Genomic DNA, 22,935 nt, shown 5'->3' with positions numbered 1-22,935 from the left:
GTAATCACCTGGATACATCAGCAGAATCGCTTTGTTGAAAGTTTCACTGGGTCTTAGTTATGAAGATTTTGCACAGCTGAAAAAAAATCAGTTTCTCTCTACAAATGTGAGAAGTGTGGCATTTTATCGAAAAACCAAAAAATTCATGAAGTACATTTGAGACATCAGAAAAATGGAATGCCAAACTATTATGGTTTAAAGCAACCATATTTTGTCAAAACCCAGTCACATTTTGATGAGACTACTTGGTTTCCAGCAGATATTTTGCACAATCAAGGCATTGTCCCTTTTGAGCTTGCACCGTTTTGTTGTATTCATTTGAAAAATAACTTCACATTACTCACATTTAATAGGGCAATAACATCTTTTTGTTCTAAGTGGACAGACAAGATGTATATACCTTATCTGCATGACCTTATCTCCTTAAGTTTATATCCACAGAAACTATTGGGGGAACTGCCCATGAGCAATGGAATCTACTCAGATTTTTTGCCATTGTTGATTTGGCAGAAAGTTCCAGCTCTTAACAGTTAGTGTATTGTTGATCTACTTCATGGTTTTCTATTATTGCGACCTCAAACCTAAACACCAAGTACTACCCACATTTGGTGCACCTTGTTGCTCTATGGATTAGGCATTTTGAAGCACAGCATAGCTTTTTTAATCCAGTTGCAAGAAATGTCAGGATTATCAAGAACATGTTTCTTTCACTTTCAGTATCAGATTGCACATCATTTGCACACATTAATGTTTCCCAGGCCTCTAAAGTGTCAAATGCTTCCACTATTCACATTGATGTCATTAACAAAGGAATTTCCAATGCTTTGAGGCACAGGTTTTTTTTAATTGACACTGTGAATAAGTCACATAAAATTGGCACATATAACAGTTTTGTGGAATGATCTTGATTCATGGATCTCTTGGGAGACGTTTGTGTTTTGTTAAATCATCTAAATGGTGACACTGGAAAAGAGATTGATTCCCATTGTATCTCAGTGGGTGGTATATTGAACGCTACAAAGCCTGTAATCTTGAAACATCAAAACATTTATTGCATCAGTTACATATGCAATATTTAGAAAAATATTTGCCACAAATTGAATATTTAGTTGAATATTTGACACAGCATTTTAACTTATGTTTAAATCTTAGATTTTAAATAACATATATTTGCAGCAAACAGAAATAGTGAAATTCCAAAAACTGGGCCACCTCCACCTCCCAGTTTTTCTTCATGATGTTCAGATTGGTTGGGTTACACTTGTGTGCTGCAATTTGTAAATAGTGATTCTCAGTAGAATTGAGCTCAGGACTTAGGAAATGTATCTTTTTGTTCCTAAGCCACTCTAGTGTTGCTTTGGCCTTGTGCTTAGGACCATTGTCCTGCTGAAAGGTGAATTTCCTCCCAATCTTCATTTTTTTTAGCAGACTGAAGCAGGTTCTTTTGTAGCATTTCTCTAAATATTGCTCCATCCAATCGTCCTTCAATTCTAACAAAATGCCCACTCCCTGCTGATGAGAAGCATCCTCACAGCATGATGCTGCCACCACATAGCCCTTTGAGTTTTGGCCAAATTTCTTTTTATCTTAGTCTCATCTGACCACAAAACCTTCTCCAAAATCAAAGCTGGGTTACTCACATGCTTTTTGGAAAAATTCAGATGTGCTTTCAGATTGTATTTTTTGTGTAACGACTTCTTTCTTGCCATTGTTCCATACAGGTTGACTGGTGCACCATTTCTCCAATTCTATATAAAGTATAATGAATATTTATTAATTATCCTTTTTTGCGTTCTCTAGCCAAATAAAAAGAATAAAACCTGTTAAAATAAATTTGGAGTTCCATTGTGCTTTTATTAAAGTTGAAGTGAAATATTATCAGCTTAAAAGGCACATGAAGCATGCTGTATATTAACTGACATAATGTGAATAATGAATTGCTTTTTCAGGAAATTAGTCAGTATGTGCAATAAAGTTTTTTTCAATAACTATTACAGAGAATCCAATATTGTACCTTTTTTCTAATTATTTTCAATTTTCTCTTTAGGTCTGTCAAGCCCACTGTTTACATAAAACACTTTAACTATTAATGGTCATCAATTGTCTAAAGGTCACAGAGTTTTTTTGTTGATTAGGATTTAGTCCTTGCTGGAAGGGCCACTGTTATAGAAGCATTTTGAACATTCATTCAAAAATATGTATAGAAATGGTTAAACAGATATTCATAAATAGAAGGTTATCAATTACATTCTATTTCAAGAAAATACTTAATGTTAATTTATTAATTAATTCAGCTTAAGAAACTGCATGGGGTCCCTTCCATCTTACTACCTCTAAAAATGATAATATACTCTGTGACTGCTGTCAAGTAATAATTGTATTCATAATTAAATAATAGTTAATAATAGTTAATAAGTAATTTAATTTAATAATAGTAAATTAAATTAAAGTACAGTAAGTACAAAATAAAAATAAGATGTCATGGTGAGGTGTGATGTAATATAATATAGATAGTTTTACAGTTGCAAACACATCAGTAACCACACATTCCAAAGGTTTTTTTTTTATTTCTTATATCAGTTTGACAGTGATTATTTTTTATTATCAAATAATGACACATCTTGACACTGCTGACATTATATTGTAAAATTGAAATGTTTTTCAGTTCAGGAAAGCTTGCAGTTTTTAGAAAATTATAAAAGAAAAGGGTTAGTCACTTCTGCTCTTATAATTATAAGCTCCTTATCTGGCATAGCTTTTATTATTTACTAGAGAACTGGCCTTGACTTATATTTGGCATACACTGTATTCATGTTTGATTAAATTGAGACAGTGGTTTTGACATAATTATATACAACGGGTTAGTACTTTTTATTTTGTATTTTTAATCTAAAGCATACATTTGAGAAAACAAGATTTGTATAGCTGGCTATGCCTTAAATTTCAAGTTTTTATATTTTATTACGAATTTAATTATAAGTTACTTCTCAAGGTGTACCAGTCTCTGAGAAGATGTAGAATATGACAGATGACTGCTTCATCTCCTAAGTACTGCATTATCAGAACTGTCAGTCATCACATCATCCGTGTATGTCACACACACTACTGCTGCTGCATATTGTACAAAAAGCATAATATTGCACAATATTGTTATTTGCACTTCCTACACTTTATGTACATAACTGATCAGTCAAATATTCTGTATTCATATTTAATACTCATAATATCTATTGTATCACAGCTGCATTTTCTTGTATAGTCTGTATTTTCTTGTATAGTATAGTGTTATTTATGTCTGTACTTTTGAGAGTCACAAACAGCTGGAACCAAATTCTTTGTGTGTGCCAACTGTGTGATTCTGATATTGGTCACATATCACAAATGGTACTTTTTTTGACTAATTGGAATATAAAGGTGGTAAAACAATGTTATGATGATATTTATTTACAATTATTTTTATAGCAAAATATAGCAAGTGTATGATCGGTTAATGAAATGGAAAGAGTGCAACCAACGTGGCTCGGGTTTGAGTTATGAGTGACGTTCCAGTAAGGAAACAAAGCTTTGTTTCATGTGGTCAAGTTCCACTAGCACTAATACTGAGGCAGTAAAACTGCCCAATACAATATAGGCCATATACAATTGACTCATATTTGATAAGATTCTACAATATTTATGTAAAATACACATTATAATTTCTCTTAAATCTGACTGACCAAATATTCATTTTTTCAGTGTGCACTACTTTAGAACAATCGTTTCAGTTATTGTTTCTGTCCAATGGGACTAGACCATCACAAGAAATCCGAACACAGCAACTTTCTCTAAAAGCTTATATTAACTCAGTGTGGTTTATAATTAGCTTTGTTCGGGGAACCGAAATGGACGAAAAATACCGGTAAAAGTACCGGTGTGTTTTCTGGGTCAAAATAAATAGATTTAAATTCAAAACTTGTCTTTCTTTTATATTCAAATTACTTTATGCTAAACAGCCATTCAAGAATTGAAGTCGTTTTGTTTGAGCCTGAAAACACAAAAATGTGCCAGACTTCGGACCTGGAATGGGAAACTGATTTCTACTCTTATCGACAGCAAATGCTGCTTCTATTCTGCCCTCTTGTGGAAATGCTACAGAATTATAACAGAAATTGGGATGCACTAGGACCCAGTGGTTGAAAAGGTGTTTTTGAGAACGGTTGCGACGGATATTCAACCGGAACTGGAATTGAGATGCACTAGTGCACATGTTTACTATGTTTACGTGAAGATGGCTGCAAACGGTACTCAGTTGGCGCTTGTTCAGGTTGATTTTTGTAATGAATTGCTGAGGTAAGCGAGATTAATGACAGTATTTTTTTTGTTTATACTCATGTGAACCTTCCCTTTTCCGTTTTAAACACATATGTACAGAACGAAGTCTCAGTGACGGGGTGAGTGTAGACAGGCTTCTTGGTAAAACAGGTGTTTTTGGTCGTCCACCTGTTTATAACGCAGTGTAAAATAAATATTTATTTAAGACTTAGTAAGTCTTAAAGTGCAGGACAAAACAAACAAGACAGTGCAGGACAAAACAACAAGACAGACAAGACAGTGCAGGACAAAACAAACAAGACAGTGCAGGACAAAACAAACAAGACAGTGCAGGACAAAACAAACAAGACAGTGCAGGACAAAACAAACAAGACAGTGCAGGACAAAACAAACAAGACAGTGCAGGACAAAACAAACAAGACAGTGCAGGACAAAACAAACAAGACAGTGCAGGACAAAACAAACAAGACAGTGCAGGACAAAACAAACAAGACAGTGCAGGACAAAACAAACAAGACAGACAAGACAGTGCAGGACAAAACAAACAAGACAGTGCAGAACAAAAAAAAACAAGACAGACAAACAGTGCAGGACAAAACAAACAAGACAGACAAGACAGTGCAGGACAAAACAAACAAGACAGACAAGACAGTGCAGGACAAAAACAAAACAGACAAGACAGTGCAGGACAAAACAAACAAGACAGACAAGACAGAGCAGGACAAAACAAACAAGACAGTGCAGGACAAAAGACAGTGATACTAGATATGACATGTATCTCATTGTGAGGTCACAGACCTGGGCGGACAATTAAATCTTGGTTAATAGGTATTTTGGACAGTGGCACAATTTTAGTTATTTTGCCAGAAGTATGGAACCCATATGCTTTGCCAGGCCTTTCCTGCAGCTACTTACAGTCTTTCTGCCTTAGGTTTTGCTCAGTTGTCAGAATCAGAATCAGAATCACGTTTATCGGCCAAGTGTGTTGACACACGCAAGGAATTTGGTTCCAGCTGTTTGTGACTCTCAAAAGTACATTAACAAATAACACTATACTATACATTTAGCTTGGACTATACTACAAAACAGACTATACAAGACAATACAGATGATGTTATACAATATAGACTGTACAAGTATTAAATATGAATACAGAGTATATGACTGATCAGTTATGTACATAAAGTGTGAGAAGTACAAGTTAGTGCAAATAACAATATTGTGCAATATTATGCTTTTGTGCAATATGCAGCAGCAGTAGTGTGTGTAACATACAGGCATGTCTGTATTTTTTATTTTCCACTACAGTACAGCACATAAAATTGAACTGAACTTAAATTGTTATCCCAAGAGTAAGCTGAAGAGGCCCTGAGCATGCAGTCAGAGCTAGAAATAAAATATTGACCATCAATAAGAGTTTGTGTGTTATATTTGTGATTTCTTGGAGTGTTTAATTTGTTAGTATACCCAAAGCCTTGTAGCCCTTTATTAATTTATGTTGTACTGTCCCATGTTTTCCCTTACAGTTCATCAGAACTATTTCAAAGTCGGAGCCAAAGTCATAAGATTCCTGTGAGGGGTCAAAAAGAGTTTTTACCAAACAAGTCAGAGCAGCAAAAGGCATGTTTGCAGAAGACCCTTGATGAGCACTGGGTGCTTGTGAAGGAGGAACGAGTGGAGCGAGTGTGAGTTTTGTTCTCGCAGTTTAGTACTCACAGTTTGTTCAACACAAGAACACCTTCATACAGTCATGTTTTAGCATATGTTCTAAATTTCTGTAAGTTTGCAGTAATCCATGTCTCTCTAGTATTACATATTCAATTCAAGTAGGGTGTCCCACCTATAGGATATAACAATTTACAAAGTTTCAAGAACGAAATTGAAATCCCATGTATATTTCAATGACTATGGTTTAAGGAAGTGAGATCTTTGTTTTTTGGATGTTTCCGGTTGTCAAGCACATTCAACACAACAGCAGAGTGCTTTATGCAGAGTAGGATTGCAAGAATGTTTAATCGTTTGATTTAAAATGTCAAAATTAAAATTGGAACCTTGTTGTTTGGTGGTTTGATATTCCTTATGCCTGATTTCTAAAAATGACATTTTATTGTTTTAACCAAGTTTTTAATCCAAATAGCCATGAAATAGTGTTAAGCCACAAACACATACCATGCATTATTTGCACAGACAGACTGACTGACCGACCAACCTTTGTTGTAATTGCAACATCTAATAATAAATCATAAATATGAATTCTGGCAAGTCAACACATATTTAAATGTATATATACTTGTATATACACACACATCGGCAATGATCTGCTGTTTTAGGTTATAGAATGAAATTGCTGTTGAATGATGAAAGCCTATTTTGTTTATATGCTCATATAGCAACATGGCAGTCATTTGATCTCACTCAATAATTAATCTCCCTCTCCTGTTACATCCTTCAGCACACCTTGCCAAACCTGCCACACAAGTCAGCATTGCTTATTGTAAAAATAAATACAGATATTAAAGACCAGTAAATATATAGTGCATAGTTTTGTGTGTGTATGTTCAGCAGCAGTAACGTTTAGGGATGAGCAAGTACAGCATTATCTGTATCTGTATCTGTTAACCATATGAATTATCTGTATCTGTACTCGGAGTGGGTGGGGCCTAACCCGGACGTAGGCGGGGTTTGTCTTGAAATGGGCGGTGCTTTAACCGGTAATAATTAATTTGTAATATTTATAACACTAGCTTACTACCTTTTATGTTTTTATGAAATACAGCAAAAACGTGTCAGACACTCAGTGTCTGGTTCCTGGTTAGAGACAGCTGAAGGTTTAAAAAAGAAAAAAATCTCAGACAGGCAGAGACGCAATGCAAGTCGCATTCTACCAAGCAAGCACCACGTCTGAACGAACCCACGTTTACCAGAACTCTACTGGTTAGTAAGTACGTATTATTAACGTTACAACCCGAAGTAAAAAGCTGAAGAAACACTAAACGTTAACGGAAAAGACCCGCGAACCCGAGTGACTGAGGGAGAGACAGAGAGCTGTTCTGTGTGTGACTGTGAGTGAGCAGAGCGAGACACAGCAACACAATACATCTGTATGTGTGTAGGGGAGGGACGCTGTGACTAGCCTATCACAGAACGCTGACACAATCAGATACACAATGATGATTTTCATTCAATCCGAGCACAGATATAATACTCGTACTCGGCAGAAGTGCTTTATCTGTACCGGATACTCGTTTCAGCCGAGTATCCGGCTCATCTCTAGTAACGTTTAAAGCACCACTGTACACATACTCAAATCTGTATTTTATGTACATCTGGATGATTAAAGATAACATCCACTAGATGGCATGTCAAACCCAGAACATCCCTCTCACTTTGTTATACTGAGCTGCATCTCAAATGGAAAACTCTTGACCTTTACATTCAAAAGAATTTTGTCTCTAAATATATAAGAGAAAAGAGATACATGAATGAAACTTTATTACTTTTGTTGACATGATTTTGAAATTGAAACCTTATGTATAATAGAAAACCTGTTCAAATTTATACTCAAAAACTGTGTACTTCATACATGCAGTGCCATTTGGCGCTATTATTACTACTATTTATACTAGAATTGTACCATGCAATGCAATTAACTTCATTAATGTTCCTTGATTCCTCTTGGTAATCTCTTAGGTATATAAAAAAAAATATATTTATTATTGGGTTGTATGAAGTGTAATAAGACACATGGTTAAATGGTTGTTTTTCATGAAAATAAATTAGTTATTTTACATGGTACAATTTGGTTTACAAATTTATTTTAGTGAAATTTTACATTTATTAGATTTCAGCCAAAAAGAATGTCTAATGAAAAGAATATTTATATCATATTAAAAGTTTTACTGTCTAAACACAATATTTGACCTAATGTTTAACACTGAACTTACTGTATGTTAACTATTATTTACTATGAAATTTCAACTTAATTAAAATTAACTATATTACAAAAAATGACGAACGAGTAACGAAGATGCTTAGTGGAAATATAGCGGAGTAAAAGTAACTGCTATATACATTTTATCTAGGAAATGTAGTGGAGTAAAAGTGAAAGTTGACAAATTTAAATAGCGAAGTAAAGTACAGATACGTGACATTTCTACTTAAGCACAGTAACAAAGTATTTATACTCCGTTACATTACAACACTGGATCACATAACACTTTAATTGAATAGCACCTGTGTGGAATTATTTGTGACTATACAGTAGATGGCAGCTGGTTACACCAGAACTAATTTAGCTATACTGATACCCAATGCTGTTATTCTACAGATGCAGGGCTAAATCTAAAATTGTGTTTTGTTTTCTCATTTATTCTTGGTTCATTTCTTTTTTCCCCTCATGTGTAGTGGGAACCTTGTGAATGCAGAATGGATCCCTGAGGAAAAGCTAGTGAAGCTAAAGTCTCCAGCTGTGAGTTCCCCTGTACAAGAATTACTTTTGTTAACTGTTAATTCATGCTTCTTGTAACATCATGTCCAAAAACTTGTACAAATGTACAAAAACTCACTTTTACCGTGGTAATGACACCATCTATAAACTATACAATTCTGTTGCAGGGAAAATTTTGGCAGACAATGGGATATTCTGATCAAGGAAAGCAGTGCTTGTTTCCTGAGGAGGCTCTTTACCTCATGGAATGTGTATGTACTTACTCATTATTTTGCATATAATGACTGAAAGCCAGATGGGCCCCTTATGCAATTCTATACTTAAGAAATAAATGCATGTTCATGCTTTTTTGTTGATTATATGGAATGTTGATCTCTTATTAAATATAACAGGGCAATGTGCAGGTGTTTTACCACGATCTACCTATCTCCATCCAAGAGGGTTATGAAAGTTTCCTTTCTGCTGAAACTGTGACTTTTATTCAGTACCAGGTTTGTTTGTGTTTTTACATTTGGGGGATTCTTTTGGTGGTCTTTTTTGGCATTAGTAGACCACACATCATATAGCTGTATTTTTTCCCTTTATAATTTGCCTTAAAAGCTCTTAAATTTACTTGGAGAGTCAGTCTGTTGTGGAAGAGACTGCATTTTATAGGCTTAAAAAATGTGCCACTGAAGATTGTATTTCTCTAAAATTACTGAGTTGTTCGGGTCATGGAGAAAATAAATGTAGAGTCAATTGTCAGTGTTCATAGTAAGAAGATGAGAAAAAAAATATTGCAGTGAAATTAGTATACTTTTTCAATAGCTCTTTGTTTTAAGAAAATTAATTGTCTTTAATGTTTTGTATTACAATTCAATTACAATTGCTATTATTATTTTTGTCCAACTCCACCAATCTGTCTCCTCTTCCCACATGCTTCTTGTCCTCTATTATCCCTTCCAGACCCAAATATTATCCGCTGATTTTGCCAAGCTGCCTAAACACGTTTATAAATGTGAATACCATCATAGACCACTACTGATTACACAATGTTTACATTGCACATTGTATTTTTTTATTTCTACAAGGCACACTTACAATTCCTGTTCATATAGCAAAAACAAGTCAAGAAGCTTTTATTGTCATTTCAACCATATATAGCTTTTGTATACACAGTGAAATGAGACAATGTTTCTCCAAGATCATGGTGCTACATAAAACAAAGACAGAGCTAAGGACTTAAGTAAGTAGTTCTAGCCACATTAATTGCATCTGTGCAAACAGTGCAAGACAAAACAAAAAGATAAAAGACTTTACATAAAAGACATTACACAAAAGACAGTAAATAAAAACAGCACTGGCCAGTGTAAATACTGTATGTTCAACCAATATTTCGTGTGCAGAAATACAGAAATGAACACATTAGTATTATAGCAGCAGTTACATGAGGTAATGTAAAGTATTGTGCAAAACAGCTGAACAACTGAAATGTGAGACAGCATGTGCAAAAGAGCAGAAACTGTGTGCAAAACAGCATTTAATGCTGGATGTATATTGGAAGAGTGTGTATTTGGTGTGGGTCTGCGCAGTCCTTACAGTTGATGTGTGTGTTGTGCTCGGTACAGTTCAGTTCAGTTATTAAGGAGTCTGATGGCTTGTGGAAAGAAACTATTATACAGTCTGGTCATGAGGGCCCGAATGCTTCGGTACCTTTTTCCAGACAGCAGGAGGGTGAAGAGTGTGTGTGAGGGGTGTGTGGGGTCATCCACAATGCTGTTGGCTTTGCGGATACAGCGTGTTGTATAAATGTTCATGATAGAGGGAAGAGAGACTCCAATGATCATCTCAGCTGTCCTCACTATCCGCTGCAGGGTCTTGCGATCCGAGATGGTGCAGTTCCCAAACCAGGCAGTGATGCAGCTGCTCAGTATGCTCTCAATGGTCCCTCTGTAAAACGTACTCAGAATGGGGTCAGGGAGATGGATTTTTCTTAGCCTTTGTATGAAGTAGAGATGCTGCTTTCTTGGTGATGGAGCTGGTGTTGACTGACCAGGTGAGGTTCTCCGCTAGATGAACACCAAGAAATTTGGTGCTCTTGATGATCTCTACATCCGTCGATTGTTCGGTGGAGAGCGGTCACTCTGTGCTCTCCTGAAGTCAACAACCATCACTTTAGTTTTTTCAACACTCAGAGATTGGTTGTTGGCTCTAAACCAGGCACCTCCTCTCTGTATGCTGACTCGTCGTTCTTGCTGATGAGACCCACCATGGTCGTGTCATCGGCGAACTTGATGATATGGTTCTGTCTGTGCATTGCTACACAGTTGTGAGTCAGCAAGGTGAACAGCAGTGGGCTGAGCACCTGATACTGAGGGGCTCCACTGTGGTGGTGCTGGAGGTGCTGTTCCGATCTGAACTGACTGAGGTCTCCCAGTCTGGAAGTCCAGGATCCAGTTGCAGAGGCAGGCTCAGCTTCTCAATCAGGTGCTGATGGATGATTGTGTTGAAGGCTGAACTAAAGTCCATACCTGCAAACTAGTTGCTTTTCGGCGAAATTCGCCGTTTTTAATCAAAATATGTCATTTGTGTGAATCGTGTAGATCCGTTTTAGTTTGGGGTCTGCGTCCGAAACCGCTTACTTCCATCCAATAATTAGGCGAAGTAGTGCTTAGGCGGCGGTTTTGGACGCAGCGTAGTATACCATCTATCAAGCTGATGCCTCGCGTCTCTACTTCTAATGACTTTTTTCGAACCTTGTCACTATTTCACCTCTTGTGAGTTTGCAGGTATGAAAGTCTATGAGCAGCATTTGTACGTAAGTGTCTTTATTGTCCAGGTGGGTGAGGGCTAAATGAAGGGCAGTGACAACGGTAAATTCATTAACAAAACACCTGAATCTGATCTACTGTGCCTCCACTCAGTTCCCAGCTCTCTCAAGGTTTCAAATCAGTTATTTGCTCTTCTATGATCTCTGCTGAAGGCATGCATTTGCATTGGACACTTTGAGGTTGTAAAACAGACTCCCAAGGGACATCAGAGATATGTGCTTTCTCTATCAAGACTAAAATCTTGCTTCTCAAAATGGCATTTTACATTGATATACAGAATTTCTTTATATATTTCTCCTTTTGTTCCTGTTTTGTGGGTTTTTTGTCAGATTTTTTATCATGCTCAGATAATATAAAACAGTTGTGACCCTAAACTATGTGTATATGTCAATATATACACATAGTTTAGGGTCACAACTAAGTTTTATATTATCTTGTACAGCACATTTAACAATTATTTTTATTAACTCTGTACAGCACTTATTGACTTTGGTTGTTGTACGTAAATGTGATTTTAAATAAAATAATTGCTAGAAATCTATAGTCTATAAACTTTCAATGCATGTCTCACTTGACTCCTACCCTGCAATGAGTAGTTAATCCATTATTTCAGAAGAATATTCCACAGTCCAGGAAAAAATAACAAAAGATTAATACTTATGAAAGATCTTGCATTTCTTTTCTGAAGTGTAACTTTTCCCGTCAATAGGTATTCGGTCATTTAAAAAGACTAGGATATGTGGTGAAGCGATTTGATACAAGGTAACTATACATACACATTTAATGATGTAATGTCTGTTCATCAGTTTCCAAAAGGTGTCTCTTCTTTCTGATAGATTGCCATCTTTGTATAGACAACAGCTGAATCTGCCCCTATCCAACAACAGACTACACAAGCTGTTTAAGAGGAAATGGAGCCTGATTCCTGGTGATAGGTAGCCACCATTTCACCAATGACTGCTCAGTGATGCTTTCTCTTATTTACACATCTGGCTTGCTTGATATTTACCACACTTTTGTTAATTTGTGTTCAGTTTTGTCTACCTAAATCTACCTAAAGTTTTGACAGTTACCAATCGAATAATCTAAGAGGTACCCAGAAATGTGTCACTGTACAGTTCTCAGTTACATAGCATTGTCTAAATCATATGGGTATTAAATAGGAAATGGGCTTTTTAGGTGATTAAGGTTAATTTACTAACAAACTTTTTATTTTGTTATTTGTAGGTTCCATTTATATGTCTCTTAACATTATGATTCTGCTTTTGTTTAGACTGTGCAATAAGAAAAGTACTGAAAATCCAGAGGTATCTGCAGGACATCATGAAGGTGAACTTAAAACCAATGTCCCATACAGCAGCTTGGAATCTCCAGGCCAATTACAAATGCAACAAGCCTTCCAGGGTGAGACATTGATTCTGGATCAGTCTTTAAACAGAGCTCCAGGGAGGAACTGGTGGACTTATATACCAAGCAAACCCCAGGCTGATTCATTTCAGCCTTCAGTATGGTACTGGGACTTCAGCTGCATCTTTTTTCCAGATCTGGGCTCATATAACGCCAACTGTGCTTCCCTGCCCCCTCCTGATCCCAGCTTGCTCCCTGGTGCTCTGCAGGTACAAGAGTGCCACCTAGCTCAGTGGCACAGAAATATCAATATGAGGCAGGAACTTTGGTCCAAGCAAGAGTGGCAGAGGGAGCAAAACCAACACCGATGCAACATTAATGATGATCAGCGTGTGCGTCATTGCAGGAACTGGGTCGAGTATTTAGAGCTGGTGGATAAAAGAAGGAGCAAGCAGCACAACGAAAGGCCCAAACACTATGGGGAACAGCAGGTTTTGCCTCTTGCTCAGCCCAGAAAATGTAGTTCACATCGTAAGTGTTTAATTTGAAGTGTCAGTTATATTAAAGCCCCAATAAGATCAGATGTATTATTACTTTACAGGAACCCCTTTTATATAATCTCTACATGCATTCTAGCAATAATTTGATTCTCATCAAAATATTATTAGGTATTAGGTGTTTATCAGCTCTGGTGTTTATTACAATACAGAGTGTCATATTTAGAGCTTGATATGACTGCTTACAGAACAAATGACTACTTTAATTCCTGGTGGATGTTCTTGGTGATGTTTATTGTTCATGCAAGCAGATGTTTCTGGTTTTTGTAAACATGTTTTCTGGCATTGTTTGTCTTCTCATTTCTTTTTGTTTAGGTGAGCTTCTGGAGCACATTAACATTATTCAGTCTTATGATTTGTTGACAGAAAACTCCAGGTACATAAAGATAATCATTTAACTTGACATTATGTTTTACTATAGAAAACTAATACATGTGGCCAGGCAGTGGTTTGATGTTTTGCATCAGCTGCTTAAATTCTATGGTATGTCACTTTAGCCTTTTCCCTCTTAGGTTACCGTGCTCAGAACTATGGAGGATCATCTTTAACCTTTACCAGCCTGACACTGAGTTTAAGAAAAGTTGCCCAGGAAAGCCCTATACCCGTTTGTGTGTTTGCAGGTAAAATTGGACAGTATCTGACATTATCTGACCCCCACCCCCCTTTTCCTCTTTTTTTCCTCTTTCTCTTTTTTTTTTTTTAAACCCTTCCGTACTTTGTCTAACACACTTTATTTTATGATGTATAAATAAGGCTTTCTCCTCAAACTGAAAGTCTGAATTCGGAGCTCATATTTATTATTTAGTTTCAACTCTTATATACTCTGGTAGACAGGTAAAGTATTCTCAATTTGTGTTTGAAGCTGATTTTATTAGTAATGCTGCACTTACCACTTTGAGATAGTGTCTACTGTGAAATATTAAGTTGCACTTCCAGGAAAAATATTTAGTGTACCTGTTAAAAACATCAGCCAGCCAGGGGGTTTCCACAACCAGTATGGGAGGTTGTGTGGCCATTTTATATTCTGGCACAGAGGTCTCCACTTCACATATTCTGCCTCCTGTTTTGTGGTCACTAATCATATCCTCATATGCTAGTGTACTTGGTTAGGGACTATGAATACCACCCATAAATTAAAAAGCCCTGTCATTTTATATAGTTGCCATTTATTAAAGATTATGAAAAAATAAAGAAAAAGCCATAAATTAACCCAGTCTTTTAATTATGACAGAAGAAATGCTGCTGTACAAACAGGAAAAGGGCTAGTCACATATCCTTAAGCCATAATCAAATGCCTCAGCTGAGGGAAGACTTTGTTCTACTCATGCTTCTGAGAGAAAGGAAAAAGGCTTTTTTTTTCTTTTGGAAGGACAAAAGCTGGCTTAAAAATCATTTCCAGTTTTAACATTGTTTTTCTGAATGCTATTAATATTTATATCCATTATGAATAATCTGACCATATGTAAAGTGTTTAGTGTCCAACACTAACTATCTAATGCTTGCACTATGCAACATTTGTTCTTGACTTGAAAAGTAATTTTTGTGATTTCACTCAGCAACAGTAACTTGAGCCTTTGTGTCTTTTTTGAACAGTTTTGATGAGCCAGTGCCAAACTTGCATGTCTTGAACAAGCTGTCCTTGCAAAGTGGAGACGTGGCTATGACATTTGCAGTGGTGGACCATGGAGATATTTCCTTCTACTCATTCAAAGATTTTAAGCTGCCCACTGATGTCTATTAAGAGGACTTCATGTTTAAATTGAAGAAGCCAATTGTAACCAACAAAGCCATCATATCTATTATAGTCATATATATCTATTAAGAGCATTTTGATGTAATTATATTTTATTTCAAATGCTTATTCATAACACACTGCACATGTGTATAAGCATGGCAAATAACATATTTTGCACAATAAAAGTACATAAAATAACATTCACATAAGGTCAATAAATGTCATTGTTTCCTCAATATTTGAAAGAGAATCAACTGTGGTATCTAGATCTATGACCTGCAGGTCTTTACACATGATTAGGATCTGGCTGCTCATCATTAGTACCCAACGTGCCACAACTCAATTTCAGGCAAAATATATACTGATTACAAAAATTGTGTGTTAAAAATGAGAAAGAAACCTTATTTTAATTATTTACTAAAATCCTAAAGAATCAATATTATAAATGAAACTCTTTTTCATAATACTACTTCATTTATTATTTACTTTTTATTTATTTTTTCTTATTTACTTTTTTTCGCTAATGTTACTCAAATTAACTTTACTGGAACAAATGTACGCATGCACATGTGTGCAGTTATCTAACCAGCCAGTCATGTGGTGGAAGTAGCACAGTGCAAAACAATCATGCAGATACAGCTCAAGAGCTTCAGTTAATGAACATCACATCAAACATTTGAACTGGGGAGAAAAACAAAACAACATTCTGTGAGCAGAGGATCTACCGGCTAAGAGAGATTACTGGAGAATGGCCAGGCTGGACCAAACAAAAGACCCTTGAGCACCCATGACCAAATCGATGGTTAACAGATTGTCCTGCCTTGAATCAGCAGTTTTCTCTGGGGAGTGTAAGAACATACTGACACATGCTACACCATTGTTGGTTATGCGGGAGAAGTTGTGTGTAGCATGTAAGACCTAATATTCAGTTTTAAGACATTTCAACCTTACGGCACACTTTAGCTGATAAAAGCCTACATATAAGGTGTGAATTATGGTAGAATGCTTTTATCGATAAATTCAGTCATAATTAATGCAGCAACAATGTTAAATATTCAAGAAAGTTTAGACATTCTAAACATTACATCACACCAAGTCCTGTGACTGTTGCGTATGATCAGCATCCACTGTCTAATCTCCTTGATGCATTCCTGACCTTGTGAGCCACCATGGCACACAACTAGGAAACAGACTATAGGCCAGGGAGGAAACTCAAAGCCTTGTAGTGTGAATGTTAGCTTCATAAGAGGAATTTTACGATGGCAATCATTCAAGGCAATAAAACTTAAGACAGATAGAAAAACAAACTTACAAAACTACAAAGGTTTTAGTTTATTGTGTTCTATCACAATTCACTAACATCAACACAGACAAAAAATGGCTATTGTAGCAATTGTTTCCTAGGCTGCACACAGAGACTTGTAATGTACTAACTTTTTTCTTTTCTATTTACAACTAAGACAAAGTAAATCACCAGACAATTTTAGAGCTACCTAAAGCTGAGCAGACGTGCTAATGACTCACAGGAAAAAAACCAAAAAATTTGCAAAATAGAAGGACAATAATTCTTCTAGCTACAAACCAACAACTAAATTATTTTAACATTTCAGTAATCAGATTTACCTACCAAACAATAATAAAAAAGTCAGAGTGCTGCAGGTTTCTGGCCAGTGACAGCACAAAAAAAGGACCGCAAGCTATTTTTTATGTTTTTTTAACTGTAAGCTAACATTACTGATTGGTTCCTATAGCTAATATGAAATAAGCAGACAGATAAAAGACAGATAATTCACCTTTCCATGTAATTTATTCCTAAAATACTGAATTCAGATGGATAATCCCCGAAAAGAAAGTCCAGAGTTGGCTCCTCGTCTGTTCTGCATGCCACTTTGAGTGTGCAGGCTCTTTGCTTTTGATGCTACACAGTATATTGCATTATTGTATGGGTAACAGCAAGCTGCATATAAAAAAATTCCATTATGCATTGTTTATGTTTATATTACATTTTCTAAATGTTTTTTTAAGTAAAGTACAGTTTCCAGGGAAAATTGTGTTATTGTTGGAATTTGGCCATTTTCTTACAGCATATTAAGTTCTTATTTTCTTTTAAGTACAGCTACATTATCTAGAATGTTTGACATTGCAATATGGCAAAAAGCATATATTATGTTTCAGACACATTTTAAATGAGATGAGATAATGGTCTGAGATCAATAGCATGATGACCATTATGAGCATGTCCTGTAATGATGTGGGTAACTTTAACTGAATCCAAAATAGACACAACCACTGACCTCCGTGGGTCTTCTAGAGTATCAAAATGAATTTAAAGTCTTTAATGAAATTCTACATTAATTAATGAATTGGGGGCACGGTGGCTTAGTGGTTAGCACACCTCCAGGGTCGGGGTTTGATTCCCGCCTCCACCTTGTGTGTGTGGAGTTTGCATGTTCTCCCCATGACCCGAGGTAGTTCGGATAAGCGGTAGAAGATGAATGAATGAATTGATAAATGTAAATCTTATGAAACAACAAAATTTCAGATTAAACATACAAACTCCAAAGGAATTCAGAATATGGCCCTGGAGTTCTGTAAATAATTGAATTGGTAGACTTTTTTTTGGCTACATAAGGTGGTATAAAGAACTTCAAATTCATTGAATAAATGAATTTTATGGGTGATACCTAAATTTGCATCAAAAATTCACTTCCTCACCCTGGCAGTTAGACAGGATTGATGTGTATACTGTATTACTATTTCTGGGTGAACTAGCTTGATTTAATGCTACATACCTACATGCTTAATCCATTCATTCATTCATTCATTCATTCATTTTCTACCGCTTATCCGAACTATTCTCGGGTCACGGGGAGCCTGTGCCTATCTCAGGCGTCATTGGGCATCAAGGCAGGATACACCCTGGACGGAGGGCACACACACACTCTCATTCACTCACACACTACGGAAAATTTATGCTTAATCCATTTTCTGTTAAATATACAGTAATAATTTCATTAACAATATGTTTAACAGCCTTAGCTTCAGATCAAAGTTGCTGGTTGTACAAGTTTATATGTTGTGTCGTAGAGCTACTAATAGATACAAAGAAACTAAGGAAGAATGAATGAACATACTGTCTAACAAACTGATGAAGCTGAATGTTTGCCATAATGAGTGTTTATAACGTAATGTTATATTAAAAAAGATCCAAAACAGATGTGTTACACATGCTGTCTTTAGACAGAAAACAAAAGCATTCTATGGAAAAAAAAAAACTTATGTGGCAAAAGTGGAAAGTAAAAAACTTAAATGATAGTACAAAAAAACATACTGATGAAAAAGAAGACAGTATAATTTCATGCTGACACAGACAAGAAACTTGTGCAAATGATTTGAAACCACCACTACAACACAGGAAGTCATTGTGTTGTAGGACCAGAACAATTGTACAACATAGTCTTTTGTGTCCTGGGTTAGCTTCATTCCCTATTCCATATTTAATGATGCTGGATGCATTTTTCATAATAAATTCTCAAATACAAAATTCACTCATATGACTATAAGATCGATGAAGCTGATGTACAATTGTACAACATAGTCTTTTGTGTCCTGGGTTAGCTTCATTCCCTATTCCATATTTAATGATGCTGGATGCATTTTTCATAATAAATTCTCAAATACAAAATTCACTCATATGACTATAAGATCGCAGTAGCGGTAAGCGGATAAGCGGTAGAAAATGAATGAATGAATGACTATGTTGTACAATTTATTAATGAATAATTGCAAAGTTACCCAATCATTTAAATAAAAATTGCTTTTCGCCATTAATATATTTGTTCATGTTGATACAACCATTTTTACCCCCAGCAATTGTCCAAATATTTTCCGCTAAAATGGTATGCCTCCCCACTCATGAAAAGCACCAAGTCAAGTCACTTTTATTGTCACATCACCAGAGCACATGTGCCTTGGTGAGTGAAATTCTTGGGAGCGTGGCTCCCCCACTGTATGTTAATTGCCAATGAAGTTAAACAGACATATAGATAATCACACACATACACTGATCAGCCATAACATTCTCACCTGCCTTATACATCCAGTCATGCAGTTTTATTACTTTTTAATACTTAAATCTATATGTATGACTCCAAAGATGATGATAATAATAATCTTCTAATTAATGCTTATTTGAAACAATTCTACAGTTAACTCAGTGGTTTCTGTCAACATGCAAGATTAGGGTTTTCCAATACTTTCCAAGATTTTATTTAAACTTGCAAGTATTCACCTCTTCAGAGGTTCACTTACAGAGGTTGTTTTTAAAATGTGTCTAACTCACTAAAACTTTAACTAGGAATCTATTTCCTAAATTTCTAAATGTATACATAATACACTTTAAATGCCTCATACTGTCCTGCAGAACTACTGATTATTTAGAGAAAAATGTGTTCAGTTGTTTTATTTTACAAAACACAAAAACAAGATACAGAGAATAGAAGCAAAGTACAGCATCACAGACATAGGTTATTTGGATGGTAATTGCGTCTGGTTGAATGATGGTAAAAGGATCTTATATTGTGCAATGCTTATCTTTTTATGCCCCTGAACTTCTTTGAAGTGTCTCCTGATCAGAGTACCAAATGGAACTGATACAGTGTAGGTAATGATCTGGTGAACCTTTATCTGGGTAGCTAATTAGGTGCTGAATTTTAATTTGGTTCCTAAGATTGAGTAGTGGTCTCAATGTATGCTATAAGCATCGCAAAGTTTAAAAATGAAAATATTTTGAATATAGTCAAAATGATGTAGTATAAAAATATAAGCCAAATATATACATACATTTTTGTATCGTACGATATTTTTATACATACGATAGGCATTTTTTTGTTTTTAGACATTTTACTAAATTCAGGCAGGAAATAGTCAACCATAGTGTTGGAAATCTATGAATCTTCATTAAAATATTTCTAAAACTGTAATAGACCATTTCCTGTCTGAAATTCACTTTTCACTGAAAAAGTGAAAATGTCCATGAGTTTTTTGTTAAAGATATATCTATTAATGATGTATGCATTTACTTTCTTCAAACAGTCCAACTTTGTATCAGCTAAATTAGTGAAACCCAGAAAGGTAACTAGCAGTACAATATATACATTTAATAGTTTTAATGTACAATCATGCCCTGCGATGGGTTGGCACTCCGTCCAGTGTGTATCCTGCCTTGATGCCCGAAGACACCTGAGATAGGCACAGGCTCCTCGTGAGACGAGGTAGTTCGGATAAGTGTTAGAAAATGAATGAATGAATGTACAGTCAGGTATAACAAAGGGCCCTGTTTCAAGTGGAAGGAATTCAGAAACAAAGTACACATCCAGTACCATGATACATGCTTGAAAAAATAAGCTTGAATTTGGTTTGTTGTAAAAAAAAAAAAAAACAAGTGTACTATAAAATCATATGTTCCCATAATCATCTAAATCAATGGATTTGATAACTGGAGATAAAGAACCTTAAAAAAAAACGATAAATTCAAGATTTGACTGATTTTAATCATGTTACTAAGTAAAATTGAAAGGTATACATGAAAATAAAGCTATAACAGGTTTTCCATTACATAGAAGCAGTCATAGATCTATCTATCTATCTATCTATCTATCTATCTATCTATCTATCTATCTATCTATCGTAAAATTCAGAGACATGAAATGACTCAGTATTAGTGGCTATATTTGTATAAGCACTTGTATAAGAACATTATTTTAAGCAAGTAGAAGCAGAAATGCTATTTTAGGGAGCTGACTGTGAGACAAATCGGATTCTTTGAGAGTACAGTAGGTCAATGACGTACAGCACCAGGTTGGCAAAGGTGAACACTGCCACCACAAGCTTGCTGTCCCATGGGCATTTTCCCTGGGGGCAATCATCCGGTCGCCCAGGAGAGCCATACTTCTTATCAAAACTGAAGACCGGCCACACCACAGCAGCACTCATGTACAGCAGGACTGCCAGGAAAGTGTATATAATCACAAAGCGGTCAAATGGCAGCCTCAGAACTATCGTCCTTCCTGAGACTGTCAGAATCACCACTACCACTGTAATGGCAAAGCATAGACTGTAGACCACTACACAGTACTGTGTGGGAATGTGCCGATGGTACTCACTGTCGTTTGCCAGAGCACCAAAAATTATGCAAGCAATGAAGGCCTGAACTACCTTTAGCAGACCTGACAAGGTGGACATGTAACCAACTACATGGCCTGGTTTGGCACGTGTGAGGAGAACCTCAGCACTATAGGCAAAAGAACAGATGCTGGAGCAGACGGTAACAGCAATGCGATAGTTGCGCACTTCACAGCCTTCAGTCGGGCATTCATTGCCGAGGAAATATACAGGGTACACAACGGAAGCTGTGATGTACATTAATGTGGAAAGCATGGCAAAGGCCACAGTGAAATTGTCCCAGGAGATTGGCACGCAGCCATGCAGGCGAACCACATCAAGAACAAAAATAATCAATGTCATGGCGAAACAGAAGCACCACACAAACATGCAGAAGGTGCCATAGGTGGCACTGAAGCCTGCGCTGTGAGCCACCAAAGCCATCGTGGTGCAGCCCAATATCAGTTGGCACATGCGAGCAACACCCAGTAAAGATAGCACTGCGTCTCGGTTCAGGTAGTGACCTCCATAGGGATCCATCAGCAGATCTTCTTGGTGCAGGCTGGATGGATTTAAACAGCTCTTCTTTTAGAATCAGTGTTACTATGCCTCCACATATGACTCCACAGCCTCGCCCTCTGTCCAGGTCTTTTTTTAGATGCCCTTTAATTACCAGTCTTATTCTGTGCTTTCCTGTCACACTTTGAAACTCAGTGTGTGGATCAGATTTTTAGTTCTTGTGTTGTTTGTTTCTCTCTAAACGTGAATAATTTAAACCAAGGGTTTTACAAAAAAGTTCAGTTATATTTTAATATATTGATATGTAATATATTAAAATATTGTCAATTCTGTCTCTTAAAAAAATATGCCATACCTTTGACTATATATTGATAGAAGTGAATGCAAAATATTCCTGAGGTTCAGTAAAGTATCCTTTGTATATAAAAAAATCTTCAAAATCTTGTCAATGTAGTTCCCCTTACAAAAGAGCACTGAAGATTCCTCATCCATGCCATAGAAGAGTTTTAAAAGAGCAGATTAATAACTTTTTCATAGCCTTGTTTCTGTGTCCGTCAAACCTTCAAACTCCTTCAAACTCTCCCACTTGATCTGCTAGGAAACTCTTGTACTGAGTTGTACCACACCAGCTCTATAAATAGGAACATATGTCTCAGTCAGGCAAATGTGTATGTAGTTATCTTAGGGCGGGGATGTGGTTTAGCCTAGAGGACTGCATTTATGTCTACTACAGCACTGGTTCATGCAAATAAAGCATATATAACATTTGCAATAACAAAGGGAAATTTTAAGACTGGCAACCATATATATATATTTTTTTTGATATTCCATAGATTTCTATTTTGTATAGAAATCGAACCCCCAACCCTGGAGGTGTGAGGCGAACGTGCTAACCACTAAGCCACCGTGCCCCCCAAGCTTTACTTTGATCTCTATATTATTCATTATTATTATAATTAGCTTATTAATTGTTTTTCAACTATTTGAGTAATGTGTGATTTCCTGTAGGAACATGTAATTCCACAGTGTTATACCCTGACACTAGAC

The 22,935-nt window shown here is 36.1% G+C and overlaps 2 protein-coding genes across 4 annotated transcripts; one reads left to right on the top strand and one right to left on the bottom strand.

Moving 5' to 3' along the window:
* The first annotated feature begins 4,208 nt into the window (after positions 1 to 4,208).
* tsen54 (TSEN54 tRNA splicing endonuclease subunit) lies at positions 4,209 to 15,405 on the top strand. 3 transcript variants are annotated; one of them, XM_060892635.1, is made up of 12 exons: positions 4,209 to 4,329; positions 5,838 to 5,996; positions 8,716 to 8,779; positions 8,926 to 9,009; positions 9,151 to 9,249; positions 12,278 to 12,330; positions 12,405 to 12,503; positions 12,842 to 12,972; positions 13,111 to 13,446; positions 13,788 to 13,848; positions 13,985 to 14,092; positions 15,066 to 15,405. In XM_060892635.1, exons 1-12 carry the CDS (start codon positions 4,268 to 4,270, stop codon positions 15,211 to 15,213), a joined length of 1,404 nt encoding a protein of 467 aa, XP_060748618.1. In that variant the 5' UTR covers positions 4,209 to 4,267; the 3' UTR covers positions 15,214 to 15,405. The 3 variants fall into 3 exon arrangements, with proteins under 3 accessions (XP_060748618.1, XP_060748617.1, XP_060748616.1); XM_060892634.1 differs by having other exon boundaries at positions 9,163 to 9,249; positions 12,842 to 13,446; XM_060892633.1 differs by having other exon boundaries at positions 12,842 to 13,446.
* Positions 15,406 to 19,617: 4,212 nt separating this feature from the next.
* On the bottom strand, positions 19,618 to 22,689 carry LOC132861710 (myeloid-associated differentiation marker-like protein 2). Its single transcript, XM_060893280.1, has one exon. The coding sequence runs from the start codon at positions 21,907 to 21,909 to the stop codon at positions 20,998 to 21,000; it is 912 nt and encodes a 303-aa protein (XP_060749263.1). The 5' UTR covers positions 21,910 to 22,689; the 3' UTR covers positions 19,618 to 20,997.
* Between the last annotated feature and the right edge of the window lie 246 nt (positions 22,690 to 22,935).

Source organism: Tachysurus vachellii, chromosome 18, assembly GCF_030014155.1.
Source record: "Tachysurus vachellii isolate PV-2020 chromosome 18, HZAU_Pvac_v1, whole genome shotgun sequence".
NCBI classification, from domain to species: Eukaryota; Metazoa; Chordata; class Actinopteri; order Siluriformes; family Bagridae; genus Tachysurus; species Tachysurus vachellii.
Note: the sequence above shows the minus strand (reverse complement) of the source record. Positions and strands in the feature narration are given on the sequence as shown.